The sequence below is a fragment of the Serinus canaria genome, chromosome 3, assembly GCF_022539315.1.
Source record: "Serinus canaria isolate serCan28SL12 chromosome 3, serCan2020, whole genome shotgun sequence".
Lineage (NCBI taxonomy): Eukaryota > Metazoa > Chordata > Aves > Passeriformes > Fringillidae > Serinus > Serinus canaria.
In genome coordinates this window covers 37,297,705-37,318,982 of record NC_066316.1, presented here as the reverse complement: position 1 = coordinate 37,318,982, position 21,278 = coordinate 37,297,705, and the positions used below count along the sequence as shown (strand labels likewise).

General features: G+C 39.7%; 2 protein-coding genes across 5 annotated transcripts in view; one reads left to right on the top strand and one right to left on the bottom strand.

Annotated features, from left to right (window-relative positions):
* Positions 1-1,631, top strand: part of SDCCAG8 (SHH signaling and ciliogenesis regulator SDCCAG8) — a 104,777-nt gene extending 103,146 nt beyond the window's left edge. For all 3 annotated transcript variants that reach the window (XM_050972223.1, XM_018916283.3, XM_009091988.4), the window contains exon 19: positions 1,290-1,631. The gene's annotated coding sequence lies outside the window, so the exon portion shown is untranslated. The remainder of the gene's footprint in view (positions 1-1,289) is intronic.
* AKT3 (AKT serine/threonine kinase 3) overlaps positions 608-21,278 on the bottom strand; it is a 151,709-nt gene continuing 131,038 nt past the window's right edge. For both annotated transcript variants that reach the window (XM_050972224.1, XM_030236574.2), the window contains exons 12-14: positions 18,988-19,075; positions 9,928-10,030; positions 608-7,937 (exon numbers count right to left, since the gene is read on the bottom strand). In XM_050972224.1, the coding sequence (XP_050828181.1) occupies positions 7,852-7,937; positions 9,928-10,030; positions 18,988-19,075 (277 nt within the window). In that variant the 3' untranslated portion in view covers positions 608-7,851. The remainder of the gene's footprint in view (positions 7,938-9,927; positions 10,031-18,987; positions 19,076-21,278) is intronic.

Here is a 21,278-nt window from a genome sequence, read left to right as displayed (position 1 = left end):
ACTCGTTTACCAATTACCTGAATGTGACAGTGACAGTTGTGCCCATTTTGTTAGAGAACAGCACACCTTAAATGACAGCTTTAATACTTGGGCCCTGGGTCAGTGGGGTACAGAGACTCTGACAGGATTGGTGCTTGCTTTGTGAAGAGGTTCTGGCCAGGCTGGAGTCAGGAGATTTGCCCACTTCATCAATCAGGCTGAGGTTCTGCATCACATAAAGCATTAGCACTGGGTAATTGTGGTGTGGAAGGACACCCACAACAGAAATTTCCAGGAGTTCAGCTTCTTCAGGAGTTGAGGTTTTGGGGTCCTTTTAGGCTTCTGCCCCTGCTCTAATGCTGAGGGACAATGCAGCACAGAGTATGTTTCCTGTGGCTGTCACTACCCAGGCACTGACATAGAATTTAAGCCCCAAGGCTTTCCACTGCCACAGTTCCTTGCACTGGTCGCAAACACAACTGTAGCAGTTAATGTTGGTGCGTGTATTTTGGGGGGAAAAAACACCATGTGACTGTTTTTCATTCTTTAATGAACTGCAGCTTCATGAATTTTCTTTAATTCAGCCTAACCAACCAAGGGGAGAAGGAAAAAAAACAAAACCCTTCAGTCTTCTAATGCAAAACCAGCCAAAGTAGAAAGTTTATTTTTATTTCTGAGGTCATGTACATCTCTTAAATTCAATTTTTAGTACTGCAGTGGCTTAATTCGAGGTAGCTCCCCCAGCTCCAATAGTTTAACGTCTTGCTCAATTCAGTCCTTAAGTGCTACCGAGGAAGCACAAACAACAGCTATGCAAGAGCTTCAAAACTGCAAATTAGCCTTCCCACCAGAGGTTTCCTACTGGCACCAAGGCAACAGTTTCCTGTTTTGCTACAGCTGCCCACCCCAGACACAGGCTGAACACTGCACAGTAAACACGGTCTAGCAAAACCCTGCCATCTTCTTCTTGGAAGGGAGAAGGGGCAGGATCTTAGACGTGCCCCAAAACAAGAGCTCACTTATTTACTGCTAAACAGGAGCCACGTCAAAAGCTCATGGAGATCCTGTTTTTCAGAAATCAGATATCTCTTGTTCTTGCTACCTGTAAGACTTCTGAGCTTAGAAGGAGGTGAGGACAGCAGGACCACAGGAAGTGCAGGCTTTGAAACTGTACTTGTTTACTCTGCCTTACTGCAGTCTCAACCAGTTTTTATTTCTCTTCTAAGAACTTGCCTGCAGGCTGATGTGACACAAATGAGAAACACAGGCACTGCCATACAGACTACCCATCTCTTCCTTTTATCTTTCAGGTCTGCTCTGCACCTGGCTGAAACTTGTCTGAGGCTCACCCAAAGACACCTCTGCAGAAAACAGGCACACTTGCTAGCTAATTTCAGCTGGTTTCTATTTGGTTTTAACTACAGAATCACAAATATTTTGAAGCCTTACCAGCCTACCAAACTTTCTAGGACAACAGCTGAGACTTTTCTGAAAAGACTAGGCTTGCAAGCCAGTTTTAACAGCTATTACGTGGTGTGGATGTCAATAATTTGTACAATGTTTATAAAATGTTTTTATCTATTTTCATAATTGAACATACATGTCTATATTATTTACAGACTGAAATATCAATAAATCTAATAGGTTCTCTAGGTTCCTTGTTCTGTCCTTTTGAATTCAAGGGAAAGCATGTGCAGGGGGAGGAGGGAGAAGGGGGCTGTTTGCAAGTGCTGCATGTACACTGCCCTCCTTTTTACAAACTCAGTACCAGAATATGCCTGGGAACTTTATTCAACAGGATATTTGTCACTTTTTTATATAAAAAGTGAGAGCCCCGACAAGTACTTCCTAATCAGAAAAGCGTAAGAAGATTGAAAATTATTCCATCTAATGCAGAGGAATTTCCATGGGTCAGGTTCCCCTTTAAAACATTCACTGAGCAAGGCCTTTAAGAGAAAAGAGCCCTTGATTATTACAGAGGAGCCATTACAAGAGGTGATGGACTCCACACTGAAGTGGTGAAACTAGACTTTTGCACCAGCACATATTCAGGGCACCAGCTGTACTGATTTCAAACTATTGAACTCAGAACATTTGGAGGGTACAGGTGGAGGGCTTTTTTTCTGGTTAACTGTGCACTCATGTTTTTTAAGGTTACTTTTCAAAAACCCAACTGTTTTAGAAATTATCTGAATATTTTGCTATCTAGTGTAGGATAAGCTACACACACAAGAGAAAAGTTTCTACATCTATTTTTTTCAATGTAGTTGGTAAAGGGGGTGAAAAAAGCACAAAGAACAGTTCCCCAGCAATAAAGCCACTTCAGCCAGCATGAACACGGAAAACATAACAAAAATAAGAGTAACAACACATGCAATAAATTACCATTGGGTGTGGAACATGATCCTTCCTTCCCTTATATTTTAAGAATTATTAGTGGTACAGCCCTAACATCAAAGTGAGTTTTCCTCCCTATTTCAATTTCCTGCCATATAAAACTGCCAAACACATCTGATAGCCTCCCTGAACAGCTTCCCAGATAGGACACTGAGCATGCTGAGAAAGGCCTCAGGTCTTTAGGGAGAAGAAAGGCTGCTGAAGGAAAGCCCTCTCTAGTCAAACTCGGGATTTTTCACAGTAGTCAGGCTGACAGCTTTTTAAGTGTCACTACTTTATAGATGGTTACACAGTTAAGAATATACATTTATAAATGTAGGAAATGCGAACTATTTTTTATTATTCCACAGCATAAATCTGTGTTTTAATAGGAGACAGAGCCTATAGGCTACGTGTGCAAAGGAACTCGGGCACCTATTCCTGACACTTAGGCTTCACTGAGACCCTGGAGCACACCGGGACCCTCAACCTTTCTGGACTTGCCTCACCTGCCAGGTGGCTTCTGGTGGCCACATGCAGGGCCCCACTGCCAGCCACCCACGTGCATGTACGAGTCTGGTTTCAACAAAGGGTCCTGGGCTGCCAGTACATATAGCTCGAAATGGGTTTTTCATACTCATCCCAGGCATAGGTGCAACTATTGTGTCGCTGGGAGTCCACCAGGAATAACTTCTCCTGCAGCAGTTACTCTACTTTGTAGCAATTAATAGTCATTACAGCACCAGGCCTACCTGTCTCATATCCCTCCCCACCTTCCCCTGCTTCTACTTAAGCACTAAATGTTTTGGTTTTACAAATTTTACATGTATCAGACCCGATGATCAAATCCAGGTCAGCACACAGAGTGCAATTCCACAACACGGGATGCAGCCTGACCAGATAGTCCTGTCACTGCTGCAGTTTTGTCCTGGTCACTGACATCCTGATGCCACTGAACTAATGGATGGCTGTCTCCCTGATGCTCTTTCCTATTTCGAGGTGGGGGAGGAAAAAAAAGGAGGGAAAAAATAAAGGGAAAAAACCTGAGACCTGGATGAAGCACCTCTATTCCTGAGAAGCATTCACGTCAGAGAACAGAAAACCCCTCAGAAAACCCCGATGACCCACTGCTTTAGGGACACTCAGCCCGGCAGACTGGCTGGTGGGCTTCAAAGAGTCCCATTTTGCAGTGCCCTGCAAATCCCACCTTCCCTTTCTTCTGTCTCCTTGCCTAAACATTGTCTAGCTGTGGGATATGAGGCCAAGAATTTCTTCAGCTGAAAATCACTTGAATGGTGGATGTTCTGACAGGAGCATATCTTCAAAATTATAACCCAAATTTACTTTTATAAGTGACATACATCTCACAGAGTTAACAGGAACCACCTGTATGGAAACAGCCTCGGTCCAAAGCACAGATACATTTTGCTTAGTCATAAAAACCTTTTTTTTTTGACAATACTGTAACTTAATCATTTACAAGCTGAAACTGTTCACCCAGTATCTGAAATATGTCACAGCGAGTTAGTTATCACTAGGACTTCACAGCAAATAAAACTTGTAACTAAACATGCACAGATCATTATATATACAGTGATAAAAAAATAATGATGTACATTTTCTTGTAAGAAGAAATTAAGTAAATTCTTTGTGCATTTCAGGATTGAAACATCTAACCTATATAAAATTACTTTAAAATATGAAGTAAATATTTAACCCAAAACTTGAGAAATCTTTTGTAATCTGCAATATAGCCTTCTCATTTCCATTTTTCTTTCTCTGACACAGGACAACTTAAGAATTTTATCCTCTAAGATATTTAATAGTAATGTGCAGGTATAAAAAAATACGTCCTCTGTGGCAAGCTTGAACATATATATATATATATATTTACAATCCTCCAGAACAAATTAGCATTAAAAAACACAGAAGTAGCAGATTGACATAGTGCTTTATTTAAGCTGTCTGTACGAAGGAAAATAATGTGCATCCCTATCATATATGTGTAAAAATACTAAGGATGTACAGTGTACAAAAACAGTTTCTTGTAGTTATTTCACATCCTTGTGGGTCATATACTTAAGGAAATAAACAGTTTAAGTATGACCAACAGTAATACGGTTTCTTGGGTTCGTAGTCGTGTCTGCTTGATATCCTTAACCATATGACTAGATCTTGCATGGATCTAATGAAAGAACTAGCAAGGTCAAGAAATGTCACAAACTCTAAAGCTACAGGGAGGTAATTCAATTACCAATTTAGAGGTTTTTATTTAAATAAATACTTTACATTTCATGCTTGCCTGTAATGCACTACCAGGAGCAAGATAAGGAAATTCTACTGTAGACAGTACAAACAGTAGCAGCAAAGTGTGTACATTGAGGTGTAATATATAGACCCTGCAGTTAGTAAGGAAAGACCTTACTTTTGTACTCTAGGAGAAGCACATGGCCCCTGCAAGAACAGTCAGCTTTAGGAAGCCGCAAGTAAAGATGGAAAAAAAAAGGTGAAACAATACTGGAATAAATGTACTTTAAGCAACAGGAATGTACTGGAAGATGGATTAGTGTGGAAAGCGAAGCTGTGTGCAAAACTGCCAAAATCCAAACAGAATTGACCTATTTCCTCTGAGATGGCTGCAGTACAAGAGGGCATACTGTATGTCATGGAAGTCAGTACAAGCTGGAGTCAAGGTCTGAAATGTACTGTGCTCAAAAGGCTCACCAAGACAACCAGCCACCATCTCCTGTCCAAATCCAAACACAACTGCAGACAGCAAAAGAAGAGCTTCTGAAGTTTCTCTCAGCACCGCTTGTCCATTTCTCTGTCATCTGTTTCTAACACTGGTAAGACAGAATCCCCTAGGCCTGGGCAGCACAAGGTGGCTGCCAACTCTCTGCATCATAAACTGGATCACTGATGTTTCAGAAGGCAGACAATGCAATGCAAAGTGATGTCTTAAAAGGTTTACAAATAGTTCACTGCCAGGCCCCTCCTGCAAACCACACACTACCTGGCTACACAACGGAGAGCAAAGCACAGGGTGTCACTGCCACGAGGAGCTGCTGGCCAGCGCCACAGCCAGTTGGCCACTGACTGGAGATGCCCTGTGCCAAGAAACTTATTGCTATTACAAGCTGAAAACATAGGGGAGAAAACACAGGCATGTAACACAGATTTTGAATCACCATAGTTTCAGTCTGAGAACAAGACCTTTGCAGAGAACTAATTAATGCCCTTCTGTTAAGTACTTGGTTATTTCAGTCACTCGCTCACTGTGTCAGTGTAGACACCTCTACACCATCAGACCTGCAAAGCATTTGCTGCTCTCCTCTCTCTCTGCACAGGGACAACATCTACGTCTTTAGTGTTACAGGGTGACATAATGAAATCCTATGCAGTTAGAGTATACACCATGATATATTTCTACCTGATTATCCATCCATTACTAAAGATAAAACATTAAACATGAAAAATTGTCTAAATTACTCTGCGTCTATAGCTGCCTTGCTAAAATGCCCGTCTACCCCTTGACCATCCCAGCACATGCACTGCCAGCAGTGGGCTTCATGCTTGGGCACTCAACTTTCCACATCAAGAGGCTAAGGCATCTGTGTAGGAACATCTCTCAGACTCATCTACTCACTCACACAACGCAACCAGGAATACTCTGCAATATCACAGTCTTTGTGGGAGCTAACAAGAGCTGAACGCAGAGATACTTCCAATGATAATCCCACGGAGTCGGGGGTTCCCGATGTCGCCTGCAAGGCTGCACGCGCGCTGCCGCTGCGCCGCATCACGCCCCAGCTCCTAGCACCAAAGGGTTTATTATTAAGATTATCATTGCTGAAGATCAAAGCTAAAGTTTATGCACATGTTCTGTTAGATACAGATCTTTGGAAATGGAAAGACCTTTCCCTACCAGTGGAGCGTTTGCTGTGCTGTTTGAAATTCAGTCAATCAGGTACCACGGTTACACAGAACCTCCTGGGTTTTAGGACTCTTTTGGTTGAGGGCAAATCTTCCTTGAGAACAGCTGATCCCAGAAATTTACTATTTTAATTGTTAAAATAAAGTGCTTTTCTTGTAATCACTGTGGTCTTGTTGTTCAAATGCAATTCCTTCATATAGAACAGACATTTTCTCTTGTGCTGCCAGGCTCTTGCATTATGTTTATCCTAAATGGAGCACAAGATGTAGCTTTTTTGTCTGTTCACTTTTAACCCTTTGGCACATGAGGTTGGAAATCCTCACCTCCACTGCCAAACTGTTAAAAGACAGTATTTCATTCACAAAAATCTGGTTCTAAGCAGTATGTACAATTTCAGAGCCTTGTTAAAATTTCCACATGGGAGAAAAGTGCATTATTCCCTTCAGCTTGTACAGTCCTTCCATATATTACAAAATTAACTGCTATAAGCCTGTTCTAAGATGTAGCAGCATTTGCAAACATGACATATACAAACCTTATCTCTAAAAATAAATACTACCGCAGTATAACAAAAAAAAAAAAAATAATTCGGAGTTAAACACCTGGAGAGGAAGCTAATTCACAAACTCAAAAACAAGTAAGGCAAACACCTGTTTACCTTGGTGCACACATTTTGGTGAAAAGCAATACCATTATGCCTGTCTACATTCTTCAGCCATCAGAGGTGATGCATATCATGAAAGAGAAAAGCATGAAAAAGATGTTATCTGGTGCAAATTTTAAAACCCCTTGAACAACTTCAACTGCTGCTTTTATGCCTTCATTTCTTGCATGTATAATGTTCGATTCTCCATGATTGCACATGAACCTGGAAGTTCTAAGTGGCAGGCTGGGTGAGCCCAGCCCTTCTGCTTCTTCTGTAGTATCCAACAGTAATTAAAAAATAATATATATATATATATTTATATATATCAACAATTTAAGTCCTTCTCTCAAACATTTCCCAAACAAATTCCAGCCAGATGTTAATGACAGAGACCTGCTTCAAGTAATGATATGCCTAACAGAAACCTTGCATATGTACATCACCACCTCTAGGTTTCCTCATTCTAACCAGCACAAATAGATGCAAGATAATGTTATCGCCTGGTCTATTTAGACTAATTACAATTTGATTCATCTTCTGGAAGAAGATAAGCTGGACCGACACGGCTTTTGTTTAGCCTCCACTGTGAGGAAAAATAGATGACTACTCGTTCACAAAGTGTACAATGCTGAAGTCAAGTCATTTACCTTCAAAGAAACTATTAGTAACTTCTTGACGTTGCTATTATACTGAGACTGTGGGAAGCAGCAACAGCAGGAGAGCGGAGTAGAGAGAATCTCATGTCATGCAAAACCAGAATGGATTTTAGGTAGGTTTGGGAAAGAAACTCGTTCAATTTAGAATGGTCTCTGAAAGTGCCCCTGCTATCTTAGTAGTATCTAGTACTGGTGGTGATGCTCAGGAATCATTTTCACTGATAAACCTAAGATGACAGTGAAGCAGCAGAACAAAAAAGTTACTCTCGTCCACTTGCAGAGTAGGAAAACTGGGGGAAATGCGGCCGCCTCTCGTTGTCCATGCAGTCCATACCATCCTCATCATCTGTGTTAAGGAAGAAGTTCAAAACATCAGTACATTTGCAATAAAATTGTATTATTCACCCGCTATGCAGTAGATCTTTCAGGGTTCAACGCTGAGGTTAAAGGTTCAAGTTAACTCGGCAGGACAACGCTCACTGAAAGGACAGCATGCCCAGAAGTCACTATTTATTTCAGGCTGATTGTTTGGTTCATTTTATTCTGACTATCACCCGAGAACTTCAATCACAACTACCCCTTGTAGGCTAATCCCAACATGCCAGCACACCCAGCCTCTGGCAGTGCAGAAGCCGAGTGCCAATTGAGTCAGCCAGTTTCCATCATTTCTTGAGCTGAGCTTAGGAAATAATAGTCTTACAGTAGATATACTTAAATATTCCTCCATTCAAAGGGAGTTAAAAGGAAAAACAGCTACAAAATGAACAATTCATACAGGTTCTATGTGTTTCAATTCTTACCTATTATTTCTAATAGACTATTTATTTTTACAGTATTTACTGGGATCAGAAGAAATACAGAATAAGCCAAATCCATAAATATTTTTATTTACATAATTCCTTCAGTGCCAATGGAAAGCAGGCACCAGATGTTACCTAACTCTGAGAATTTGGATGTACATTCTCACATGGCTTTTAACAGTGCTTATTCTCAAAGACTCCTGCTGAGACTGTTTTTCTAACAATGTATTTATATGCAGCCTTTCAGAATTTTGTGTCTTCTGCATTTTCATATATTCTACACATAAAAACTAGAGTTAATCCTGGTCTAATATTGAATCAATGGAACCCAAGATAATCCAAATATTAGTAAAATTTTGTTTGAGTTACAAAGATACACAAATTCCTATCAAGATAGACAGGAGAAGAAAGTGGTTTTTTTTCACAGCAGAAAGACTTAAAATCACTTAAATTATGGATTGTGAGCAACACGGTCTAGTGAAAGGTGCCCCTGCCCAAGGCAGGACAGTTGGAACCAAATGAACTTTAAGGTCCCTTCCAACTCAAACCAGTCTATGTTTCTGTGATTGTGTTCAGATACTAAAACTGCAAAATCAAAAAAAAAAAAATACTCTAGATCTATATATGAACAGAAAACTGCAACTAACCTGAGAGTCCTAAAACATCAGAAAATGAGATTGCTTTATGAAAGGTTAAGCAACCATAACTAAGCCTTTACTTTTGTGATCCTCCTTTCTCAGCCTCCAACATAAAGAAGCAAACAAAACCCTTAAATAACCCCATTTAGAAAGAAAATTCTTTAAGAACTCAGGAGAAAGATTTTAACTGCTCTGGCTTGGTAAGTAACTGTAAAGCCCTGGCTAGGCTGATCAGATCATGATTCTTGTGTATAACACAACATGACAAAAACACAAACCACGGTGAAATCACATTCCCACCAATAAAGAAATTTTGCAAGGTCGAGTGCCATGGTTACATCCACATTAACACCTTCTTTAGGAGCTCTGTTGAAGCATGGGACTTGATAGGATATTTAATTTTCAAGTAATTGATTTTTTTCAAATCATTGTCTTCAAAGTATTTCAAAATATGTCCTTCTTACTAAAGCTACACAGCCCACTGAAGACATGCCTAAAGAAGGGTCCATGTTCCAACTACTTTGCTGAACTGGGACCTTGACTGCCAGCCAGTAACCACTTGAAGCTGGTGTCTTCTTTTATTTAAAAACCAAGAAACAAAACCCCAAATCAATAAACAAATGAAAAAAAAAAAACCTCCAAACAAAATCAACACAAGAATGTCCACACCAAAAATGCCCCCAAAACCCAACTCAGAGTGATCTTATATTCTAAGGTGTGTAATTATTGCATCTTCAAAATAAGGCTGTCATTGAGAGTTACTCTCACACACTTCTAGATGAAGACTTTTATTAGTAACACTGAGAACAGCTCTTCTATTCAAACAGAAAAAAACTTACACCCTGCTTTATTAGAAACATTATTGTTACATCATGCTTTTGCATCTTTTCTGACTTACATTTTTCAGGCGGTGTTATTGTAATAGTCTGAGCTGTAAATTCTTCATCAAAATACCTGGTGTCTGTCTCAGATGTCACTTGAGGTTTAAAAGGAGGTACAAGCTGAAAGGCACCAAGAAAAATACAAATTACTAAATCTCAAAGCAGCCAAATTCCTATCAGGAAAACAAATAAGTTCTTTTTCTCTACAACCCAAATCAAACAAGTAGGTCTGTGGAGAGGCAGCTGAGTCTCTAACTTCCAGTAAGAGATAAAACCCATTTGAGTCAATCCCAAAAATACCAGTTCAGAATCCAGTCAATGGCACAACAAAGCTAAATTCCAAGTATCACTCTCACATGACTTGCAGATAAATTGAGCTGCATAAAGATAATTACCTAGAAACTCTTCAGGCCAATTTAATTACCCACATAGCTGTCAGGCATCTCAAGATACTTCACCACAACTGGGTGGTATAAACAGCTGAGAAGAAAAAGACTACACAGAGAGCATAATAAGCATGGTTTGGGGGTTTTATTTTCAGTGGGAAGGCCTTCATCTGAGCTTATCATTGAAAGATATTACATGATATGAAAATAAATTTTACATTTGAAAAAAGGCCAGTTCAGGCTTAAGGGAGTTGCTGTATCTAAACCTGCCTACTGCTTTTACAGCACAGTGTGGGATTTCCCAAGAGCAAATCACTGACAGCCACTCTCAACCTGCAGGCAGGACCTCCTTGCCCCTCTTTTGAAGCAGCTTCACTATCCACCTTCTCTACCAAAAGAACTGCTGATCAATTTTTACTGGAAGGCACACTGAGGATGGAATATCACACTGCATGCTGCCAGTCCAAAAACAGTACAGCAGTTTTGTATGTATGACACTGCAAATTGTGAGTGAGTGTGTGTATGTGATGTGACAATGTTCTTGTTTGTACCTTTGGTGCTATCTCCTCCTATGCAATGTAAAACACACCCTGAGAATAAGTGTCATTGATTTTCCTTCCAATGCAACAGGTTATATCCTGGCTCACTGATATTATCACTTTGCATGGGGTTTTCCCCTGTTTCACATTCTCTCGAATACTAACACCAAACAATGAACTTGCTCATTTGCCCCACAGCAAAGGAGGAGCAACTGCTGCTCCCTCCCTCCTTTTCCCAAGTTCTGTGCACTAGATGCACAGATGATCTGTACACACTGAGACTGATTTCCTCTGATCCAGATCTTCAGTAACAGTGCAAGCAGTTATTAGGCAAAACCAAATCTATCACTTCATACACTTAACAGAGTACAATAAATCTGATACTTGTAGAAAACTAAGCTCAGCTTTCCCTTACATTGTCCTGTATGGAAAACATACAACAGCAGAGAGGTATTTCAAAGTAAAAGTTCAGGGCATTGTAGAATAAATCCTTAAGGAGCTAACCTATATAAAAACAACAGCAGAAGAATTTTCCAGGTATAAATCAAGGTACATCCAATGTTTATAAACAAAGTATTCTATTTTATTGCACAGATTCCTTCACTTTTTGAAAAGTATTTTTATATGCACCCAGGCTATCCCAAACAATTTTGCACTATTAAAGCAGATTTCCAAAGTTGTACATCTCTCCAGCAATGCAGCCACAATTTCTAAAAAGACTTATTCCAGTGAAACATCCCACATTGCCATTTTTTTCTCATTTTTCTATCTGAGAAAAGAACATTCAAAAAACCCAAAAAAACCTGAAAACACTAACCAGAAATCACAGAAAAAAAAAAAAAAAAACCCCAAAACAAAACAAAACAAAAAAAAAAACCCCAACCCTGACCAAACCAAAAAACCACAGGAAAAAAACCCACAAAAACAGCAAACAAACAAACAAAAAAGTCTACATAATATTAAAGGAAACCAAGTAATGTATTCTAGTCAAGACCAAGTGTCCATCACATCCTTTTAAAAAGGTTCTTTCACAGATCTCAGCAATAAATTCAATATGAAAAAAAATTTATAAGATAACTGGTTTATAACAATTTTACTACTTCCCTGACTGGAATGTTTTTTACCAGTCAGAAACAGAAAATGCCATTTCATAGAAAAATAAAACTTTTCATTTTAAAATAATGAAAATACAAGCCAAGGAAAAATTTTCTTTTTTCTCAAGTCAAGGACAAGAAGCAATGTCTTTTCAAGGTGCAGCACACATTTGCAGTAGAACAAACTACTCCTGCTGTGAAGTACACCTGAGACCTTTCATGTTGCAACTGCTTTGCAAAGAGAAGGAGTGAACCCTTGTTGTCTATAACAACTGTGAGTCAAGTTGAAGTAGTTAATGAAACACAAAAGGTATGGCAAGGTCACTATAGGTAGACATAGATGTATGGATGTGCTGCTGGAGAGGAAAAGGAAAATGCATTAAATGACAGGTTTCTTTCTCAAAAACTTACAGGCTAACTACTGGTTTATCCAGGGAGTTGTTACTTTTTTTTTTTTAATTCACTGAATGAACAAGCCTCACTATAAATCATTCCCTTGTTCTCTTCATCTATCTGAAATAGTAATGGTTATGGAAAATACCTTGAAAACATTATTTTAGGAAGAGAAGCACAGTGCTAAGTGACTCTTAAGGAACAAATAATTACAATAATTTTAGTCAGGTATGAAAAGCACTGTTACAACAAAACTCATTAAGCTGGTGCTCTGATTCAGTGCTCAGCAGCTAGGCTTACTAGAAAACTCTGCATCAATAACATCCAATATGAAACATACATAACATCCTGATGAAAATTGCACTGATGACAGAAGTTCAGCTGTCTGGGGAAGTGAAACAAGTAGAAGACATGAAACTACAGGCTGTAACTTAAAGGGAGAGACCTGATGCAAAATTATGTCAATGGTGTTTTAGGATTCATCTATCTCACAGCAGTATCTTTCATATCCTGGACATTAAAGGCATATGGAAACTTCACTGACTGCAAAAACAAACTCTCCAGCCACGTGGCTCTCCACAACAGCATACACTGGTTTTTATCCAGGCTGTGCCTTATGTACATCAACCACCCCTAAAACCTTTGGAAAAGGGAAAGCAGTAGCTGAGGTTAGGAAGCACAGATACAGCTGAACAGAAGTAGAAGAAAGGTTTCTTCAATCTTTCCACACACTTTGCCTCCTTCCCTCACAGCATCACCTCCACCTCCCATGCAGCTGTGTGCACAGAGAGCTGGGGATTGCTCCTTTCCATCAGTTCTACCTCACCTACATCAAACCAGCTGGGGCTAAAGTCTTGTGGACATCCCACTCCAGACTCCTGAGCTGACACCAAAGGCACACCTCCCTTTTCCCAAGTAAATTCTTGGCAAGCATCTTTCTGGAGGGGTGTCTCTTGTCCATTAGTTGTCAAACTTCATTTGAAAACAGAAAGCAAAATATCCACAAATTTCAGCTGAAACCATTAAAAGACAAATAAGGTGCAAATGCTGCAGAGATAAACCCTTAGAGTGACACTCCAGAAGCTTCCACATACATCCCAAGGAAGACTGAAGCTGAGGTTTAATGATAAAGATTAAACCACCCAACATCAACAACCACTCTGATGACCACAACATGAAGATGAACTCTACAGCCAGCAACATTTCACATTTGGTGCACAAGGAAATAGTATCCACATGCTATTGCCACAGCTATTCCTCATTTCTGGCATGAGAAATCAGAAGTCCAAGAGAGATGTAAGCACCAGAAGGCACATGCAAGTAACCTGTGTCCAAAAGGACTAAGATAAGCTTTTGTTAAGCACAGGCCTTGTCAGTCTGCAAGAGAACTGCACTGCTTGGTCCTGGCTGCCAAACTTTAGTATGGGATAATTTTCTTTAGTGGCCTCAGTTCAGAAAAATTCTCCAACCAGACAGGGAACTGCACCTCCTGACAATCTACTCTATGGAGCAGAAATACAGATTTTCTGGGTTTATGCATTACATACACACATATGCATAGATATGCATGTGTCTGTACAAATAAAGAAATAAAAGTCTAAACTCAGTGTGAGCTAAGTGACTTTAAGGTTTGTGTTCAAGACAAAAATCCAATTTCATATCCATCTGTCAAGCTGAATCTGCCCTGGCCATTTCAAAGGCTTGATGTTAGAAATGACAGCAGAAGCAATATCAAATTCTTAGTGTCTTCATTATCTCCAGTGAATGGCATTTCCATTTGGCATCCACCAAGAGCAGTGTGTGAGAAACACCACGGTTTCTCCACAGTTCAAGTCCTGGAAAATTTGACATCCATCTCCTAGAGGAAGGAAAGGGGCAGGCACAGTGTTTGAGTGTTGTAGGTACACTGAAATGCACAGGCTTGATTCTACACCTGGAACTTTCTCACACTTAGTGAGCAACTACATAAATACTTCAGTATGAGAGAAAATATGTAGCACTACTTGCTCAAAGATAATTTCCCAGGAATCACTTGTCTTAGTGTTGTTTATGAAGTGGCTGAAGCTACCTCAAAGTAACTGTGATACACTCAATCTGCCAAATGAAAAGTTTGATGCTTAAGAATATCAATCTGATCTTTCTTCTCCTTTTAATTCAAAGGGAATTTTCAGAGAATTGCAGAATATGCTGAGTTGGAAGGGACCACAAAGATCATCATGTACAAGTCCCAGCCCTGCACCACACCATTCCCAGGAGTCACACCATGTGCCTGAGAGTGCTGTCCAAACATTTCTTGAGCTCTGCCAGGCTGGTGCTATGGCCACATCCCTGGGAGCCTGTTCCAGTGCCCAGCCACCCTCTGGGTGCAGAGCCTTTTCCTAATAACTGCCCTAAACCTCCCCTGGCAGCACTTCAGCCCATTCCACTACTGTAAGAATCCCATCAGCCAACAGACTGCAGCTGAGTTGTGCTGAATAGATGGGAGGAATATCTGCCCATGCCCCTCAAACTAGAGTTTCTACCTGGGGGAAAGAAGGTCATTTGAGCTGAGCTTCAGGATAGTCAGTAGCATTCCTGTAGGGACTGGTTCCTCCCCATCCATGGCCCCAAAGGCAGCTTGCTGCACAGCCAGCAGCCACAGCACAGCTGGGAATTGGGAATACCCCACGGACCCTGCAGGTGGTGGTCCTGGGCAGGGAGAGGAGAATGAGCTGGAATTCAGTGGTGGAAGGATTTAAGTCCACAGGAGAACAGGCCTCAGCAGGGAGGTTTACCCATGGATAAACTTTCCCAAGTGACACAATGCTGTTACCGTGGACAGAGCGAAACCACAAACCCCAGCAGCAGAAGTTTCAAAATCAGACACACTGATGTATACTTTCCTCCCTGTAAATTCAAGCAGCAGGGAGAAGGGTGCCAATCAACATCTAGGTCTGCCCATACAGTTTGAGGTACCAGCCTGGTTAGATGTCTCTGATCTTTTCACAACTTCTCATGGCAGCAACACAAAAGCAACCAATGAGGGTGACTCCTGCAGGTTTTGTGGCAGTGCAGATTATTGTCTGAAAATAGTATGACTCAAATAGCAACAACCTAAAACCAAATGGTGCTACTTTCCTATTTACCTCCCATCCTTTTCCCTGCACAACCTGATAGACAGAAGTACTTAAATGTGCCTTTTAGATCATAGTTATACTGCAGATTTTGCCAGGCCTGAACCTAGGACTTGGATCATAGGATTTCATCATTTGCTGGGTTCGTGTCTTGAACAAACCAAGGCAGCCACAACTGAAGGGTGAGGAACAGCTTCTTGCACCAGTCAGACTTTCTGCTGAAAGTCTTCACAGTGGGACAGGTGCCTCCAAAAGCACTTCGGGCATCAAAGCCAGGCCCCCGCTTCAAACGCTGCTGCCACTTGTCCCTGCTCCCTTCCCAGCACCAAAAGATTTGCTAGCACTTCCTAATTTTCTTCAGAGACAATTGGAGGTATTACCACAAATCACAAATTTCCACATGGTTTCTCCCATCTTTCATCCATATTATATGCAGGAGGAAAACCAAGCTTCACTAAAAGGTCTGGACCTCCTTTGCTATGAGGCTACTGAGTGCTTCAAGCTGCAAGCCTGAAGACACACCCAAATTTTGACCTTTTAAGTAATGCCCATGTGCTTTTTGTTCAGTGAAAGACCCTAAACAGAACATGTGACAACTTCATTGTACGTCTGCTACCCAAATAAAAATATGCTAAAGCAATTCTTACGTGAGGAACAGAGAAATTTCAAACAGCTTCCTGATTCTACCTAAAAATAAAACAAGTATTTTATTTAGTACATGGGCTTTTGAAGTCTTCAGAGTTTGCCAAACTATTCAATTTCTCATACTCAGGCAGAGAGATAAAAACTCATCAGGGCTGAGATGATCACAGGAAGAACCTGGCACGGGCTGCTCTCTTTCATATGCCCTCATGGTTTTTCTGCCAAAAATAAATACATCAGATCACAAATGCTAACTGCTATACATTTTTCATTTAAAGGCAACGACCTTCTCTGCTCCAGTGTGCCATACAATATTTTTTTATCACTATGTAGTACCAAATTAGGTTTTCTACTTAGCAGTATCAGGAACCAAATAATTCCATTTGACCATTTGGATCCGTTTGACCCGACAGAGCTGTGGTCTGTCACACAAAATACATGGAATACTTTAGAGATATGCAATTCTGCTTCTGATCACACCAGGAAAGTGATAACCTTGTAAAAAGATAAAATTAGAGGCACGGGAGCACAGTGTGCACATGTACAAAACTATCACCCAGCAACTACTCAGAATACACATGATTTTTTGGTTTCCATTACTCTGAGGGTGAACCTCAGTTCTTTCGTTTCTAACAGAAACACACTCCTGAAATGCAGCCAGAAACTTACAGTGCCATGGTGCTTAAAACTCAGGCAAAATTACTGTGAAATATTTTTACTATGCAAATAATTCTATTCACTATCAATTTCATCAAGTGACCCTACTGCTGAGGACTCTACATCCAACAACAAACAGCAACAGAAGCAAGCAGAGAATAAACCTATTTAAAAATCAAATTTATTTGATTCTCAGAATTATTTTAGAATACCAAAGTATCTCAAAAATATTAATGTAAGCATTCTAATGAACATATTTGATGAAAGTTCATCAACCTTATTATTATATTTGAGGATTATATTTCAGAGCACAGCTTTGAAGTCTGCAGAGTGTAAAACTGTGTGTGCAGAAGGAACAACTGGATATTTTAACCAGGCAAACAGCTTTGTAAGGAACAAACAGGAACAAAACTATTTTTAATTAAACAGAAAAGCACACTGTCAGAAGTAATTTTCATGACTTGTTTTTCCATAAAGGACACACTATGTGCTAAAACTACACAAAAGCAATTCTTATGATCCTTGAAGTGAACTGTTCAACTGAGGAAATTCAGTTGATATTTTGCTGGCAAATTTAGTTTCCCAAAGCAAGAGTGTCCACAGCAAACAAAGAATGACTAGAGTTTCTCTAGTTATGATTCTCCAATAAGCCATATCCATTTCCATGAGCATAAAAGCAAAGTGCTAGCATTTATATATTTTTATATAATTATATATATTTTTCTAATCTGCAAAATGCCTCCTTTTATCTTAATAGCTCAAAAAAAAAAGATCTTGACTGAAACACACTTGCCATGCTCATTTGGAAAGAATCAAAGCACAAGCAATTAACAGTATCTATATATTCTTAACTAAATAAGATGCTGAACACAGTGTAGAATTGAAAGTTCTATTTCTAATGTAAGATAATGAAGAAATGCTTTTCAAGGGACCAAGAATAATGTAACAGTTCTTTTTCCTCACCCACTCCTAGCACTTTGCAATCTTATTAATTTTAGTGGGTTTTTTCTTTTACTCCAGAAGGGTCCTCAGCTTGTATTTTTAGATTTTATCCTCACAGTGCTTCTCTACAATGTCCTTACATAACCAACCAGTGGTTAAGCTCATAAAGTAACTTCATTAATATACTCGCTCTGATTATTTATTGTAGAGTTTCTTGAAACCTTGTGATACTGCCAGGGAAAAATCACACTTGTATCAAGTAATTTCAGAGTACCATATTTTGTCTCATCATATACAGGCTTTCATTTCAATTCCGGTATTTGTCAGAGAAGTTACCACACCAACAACCACACATTTTTAAAATTCCAGTTCAACAACAACTGAAAAAACAGTTTGTATCATTGACATTGTAGCATAAACATATTCTGCTCAGTCGTATGTCTTCCATTTTCCTTTTATTTGAACAAAGCAAAAAAAACAAAAAAAGGAGAAAAAACTATCTTTTCAAATTACGCAGCTCAACTGGCAGATTAACAATGTAAAACAGTTGGGGAAAAAAGAAAAGTCTTCATCAAAATAGAAAGGGTTTATAGCAACAAGTAAATTCTTACAGAAATACTGAGATAAAATCAGTTTCTGTATATAAAACAACTGAAGTTGAATTGAGTTTCACTCCCAAGTAAGATAAATTCATTTTCCAAAATCATTCTCAAAGTGTTGATCAATAGAGGAACAGTAATGGGCTTGGAGAAAACTTTTCCATTTGAATTCCCAGCGCTTGCTTTCTCCACAAGCTGTTTTGGCTTAGTGTTTTAGCACTATTTTAATTCTCTCAGATATCTCTTTAAGTTGGAAAAAGGTTTCTACTTGTACACAAACAATCAGAAAGTAGACTTTTGCTCCGAGTTCCTTATGATCACTTAATCACTTTTTCGTAAAACAACTTTTCACTAGAAGGCAGAAATAAAATGACAATTCAAGATAAACTATATTACATTTTTCACATTATCTTGAGTCATACATGTACTTTTCTCTTAAAAGCCCAGGAAGAAAAAGAAAAGGAAAAAAATTTGGACATTTACATAATAAAAGGTTAAGATTGGTTTGCAAAATTTACTTCTGGTGAACTGACAAATTATTACTGAAAACACAAAGACTAGGTAAGTACACCTTGTTCAGAATAATTATTCATTTGTACTAACACAAAAAAGAAAAAGAAAAGAAAAAAAAATTACTACCTCCAGAGAATAGCAGTCTATGACTATCATTGAAGCCACCTCACAGAAACCAGATTATTCAATACAGACATACCTTTTTATCATACACATCTTGCCAGTTTACTCCAGCAAAGAAACTGTGACGCATGATTTCCTTAGCATCATCTGGGCCTCCACCAAGTCTAAAGAGAGTGAGGGGAAAAAACACATATTAAACTTTTATAGGGAGATCAGGTTATTGCTATGGTTGGAAAAGAGACCATTTCTTTTTGACTATCTGGGGAAGAGTCTCACACAATTAATAGGAAAATTTCACCTGTTTAAGATGAATTCTGGCCATCTCGAGAGAATTCGTGATAGTGCAAGTACCCATGCCATGTTCTGTTCTTTTTGATTATTCCAAATACAGTGTTTGTCACTGTCCATGATGAGCTTTTTTATTAATTCATTTATTCTGAAAACATACTTAAGTTTAGTTTGCTTGAAAGCCCAGCTAATGTCCTGGCACTATTAAAAACCCAAACCAACCCAATACTGCTGATATAAAATTTTGCCAAAGACGTGCTGGGCACTGAATCAGTAATGATTGTGCATCATTTTTATACAGTGTTCACTGCTGTTGCATCTGGGTGCTGTAACAATTAACCAATTACCATAAAATAGTCTCAATCTGAGTCAATTAGTATAAATTAATAAATTGTAGGCCTGCTGAGAAGGTTATTTAAAGGCCATTGTAAATAACCACACTACTGACTGTGGCCCATAGCTTGCCAAAGCCAGCCTCTGTCTGGTAAATCATCTTAGGAAGTGAATTTCACCTGTTTTGGGTGAACTTGCCCAAGGTGGTTTGAGCTCACAGAAGGGGTCACTGCTGCCAAGAGAGGAGTGTCCTGCCCATACCTCTCTTCTCTCACTTGCATCTATCTATAGCATCATTCCCACTTGATGACTGTGAGTAGAATCAGCTCCCTAACTTGGAGAAAAACTAACCCTGACATGAGAATAGAAGAGAGAACTGGCCAATCTTTTGTTGCATTAGCAAGTCCACTTCAACTTGACAAGCTGAGTGAGCTCCCTTGAGCTGCTGTTGTTGGTTGAGAAATAACCCCACACCCAGGGATGGGAACCTCTGTCCTTCTCAACAGCACATTGACTTTCAGGACTGCTCAGCTCTCATCTAACTTCTCCCTGAGACCTGGGATCCTACTGCCCTAACAGAAGGAAGATGCAGCAGAAAGACAGCTACTCCTAACTAACTAAGCAGACCATACGTGCTAAATGTAAACAAGAAGAGCGACAAAAACAGTGTGTGTTTCATTAAAAGAACTGCTAAAGATATAAAGACAAATTCTAAAGGCAAGCATTTAAGTAAGATAAATCCCTTTCTAAAGCATGTATTGTACAGAGGAATAATTTCCACAACCAAGAAAAAAGTCTGTTTTGGAATTACCCTGCTGCCAAATTTCAAAAATGTTCTGGACTACTACGTCAGTCTTGCAATATCTGAGTGTCAAGTTATTCTAATTTTCAAGCTGTATTCCTTCTTGTTTCTCAACTACTCATTGTAAAATTCTCTACATCTTGGCAAAACATGGCAGTTAGCCTTCAGTCTCCAGGCTTCTCTCAATATCTTCTAGCTGCTCACAAAAAGGCTGAGTTGTGTTAATCTCTGTGCTCCTCCTCAATTTAGCATTAGCTAGCACAAGAACTTGAATATAAGTAAGCTTCTAAATATAAGTCTGTAATGAACACTACTGTCTGCAAAGATTAATTACAAGGAAGCATCTTTCCAATTCTAAAGGTTAATATATTTGATGGGTCAGATTGTTTGGAGGTTAAAAAAGCATTAGGAGTTGCTACAGAAACACAGTTTTACTCTTCTCTGTCTGTATTTGGCTGGCTGGTCACAGTTTGCTATTCCTGCATAGAGTAAGTTGAGCTGGAGCACACAAGCTGACCACTTGTTCTGTCCTGCCTGCTGCACTTGGCTGCATCCAGGCAAATCCCTTGGAGAAACACAAGCAGTCCCGCCCTGTGTGCCTGCAGGCAATGCCCACTACTCAAAACTTCTTGAGAAAAAGCAGCAGCTGAAGGAGGACTAGAGAACAGGCAGACAACTGCTGCCCCAAAAACATGCCAAGAGACTCACAAGAATGACAAAGATCTTGGGGAGGAAAAAGGTACCTACAGACAAATCCCACTGATTTACAAAGTCAGAGATTTTGGAGCCATGGAAGACTGGACACTGCTGGTCCAGCACTGGAGCCATTGGAAAATGGCTCTCCAGGGCAACTATCCCAGAGGGAAAAGCCCACCACAGGCAGGGCACGGACAGCAGCTGGGTGACACTTGTTTTCAAGTGTGCTTTTACCTACTGCTCTCTTT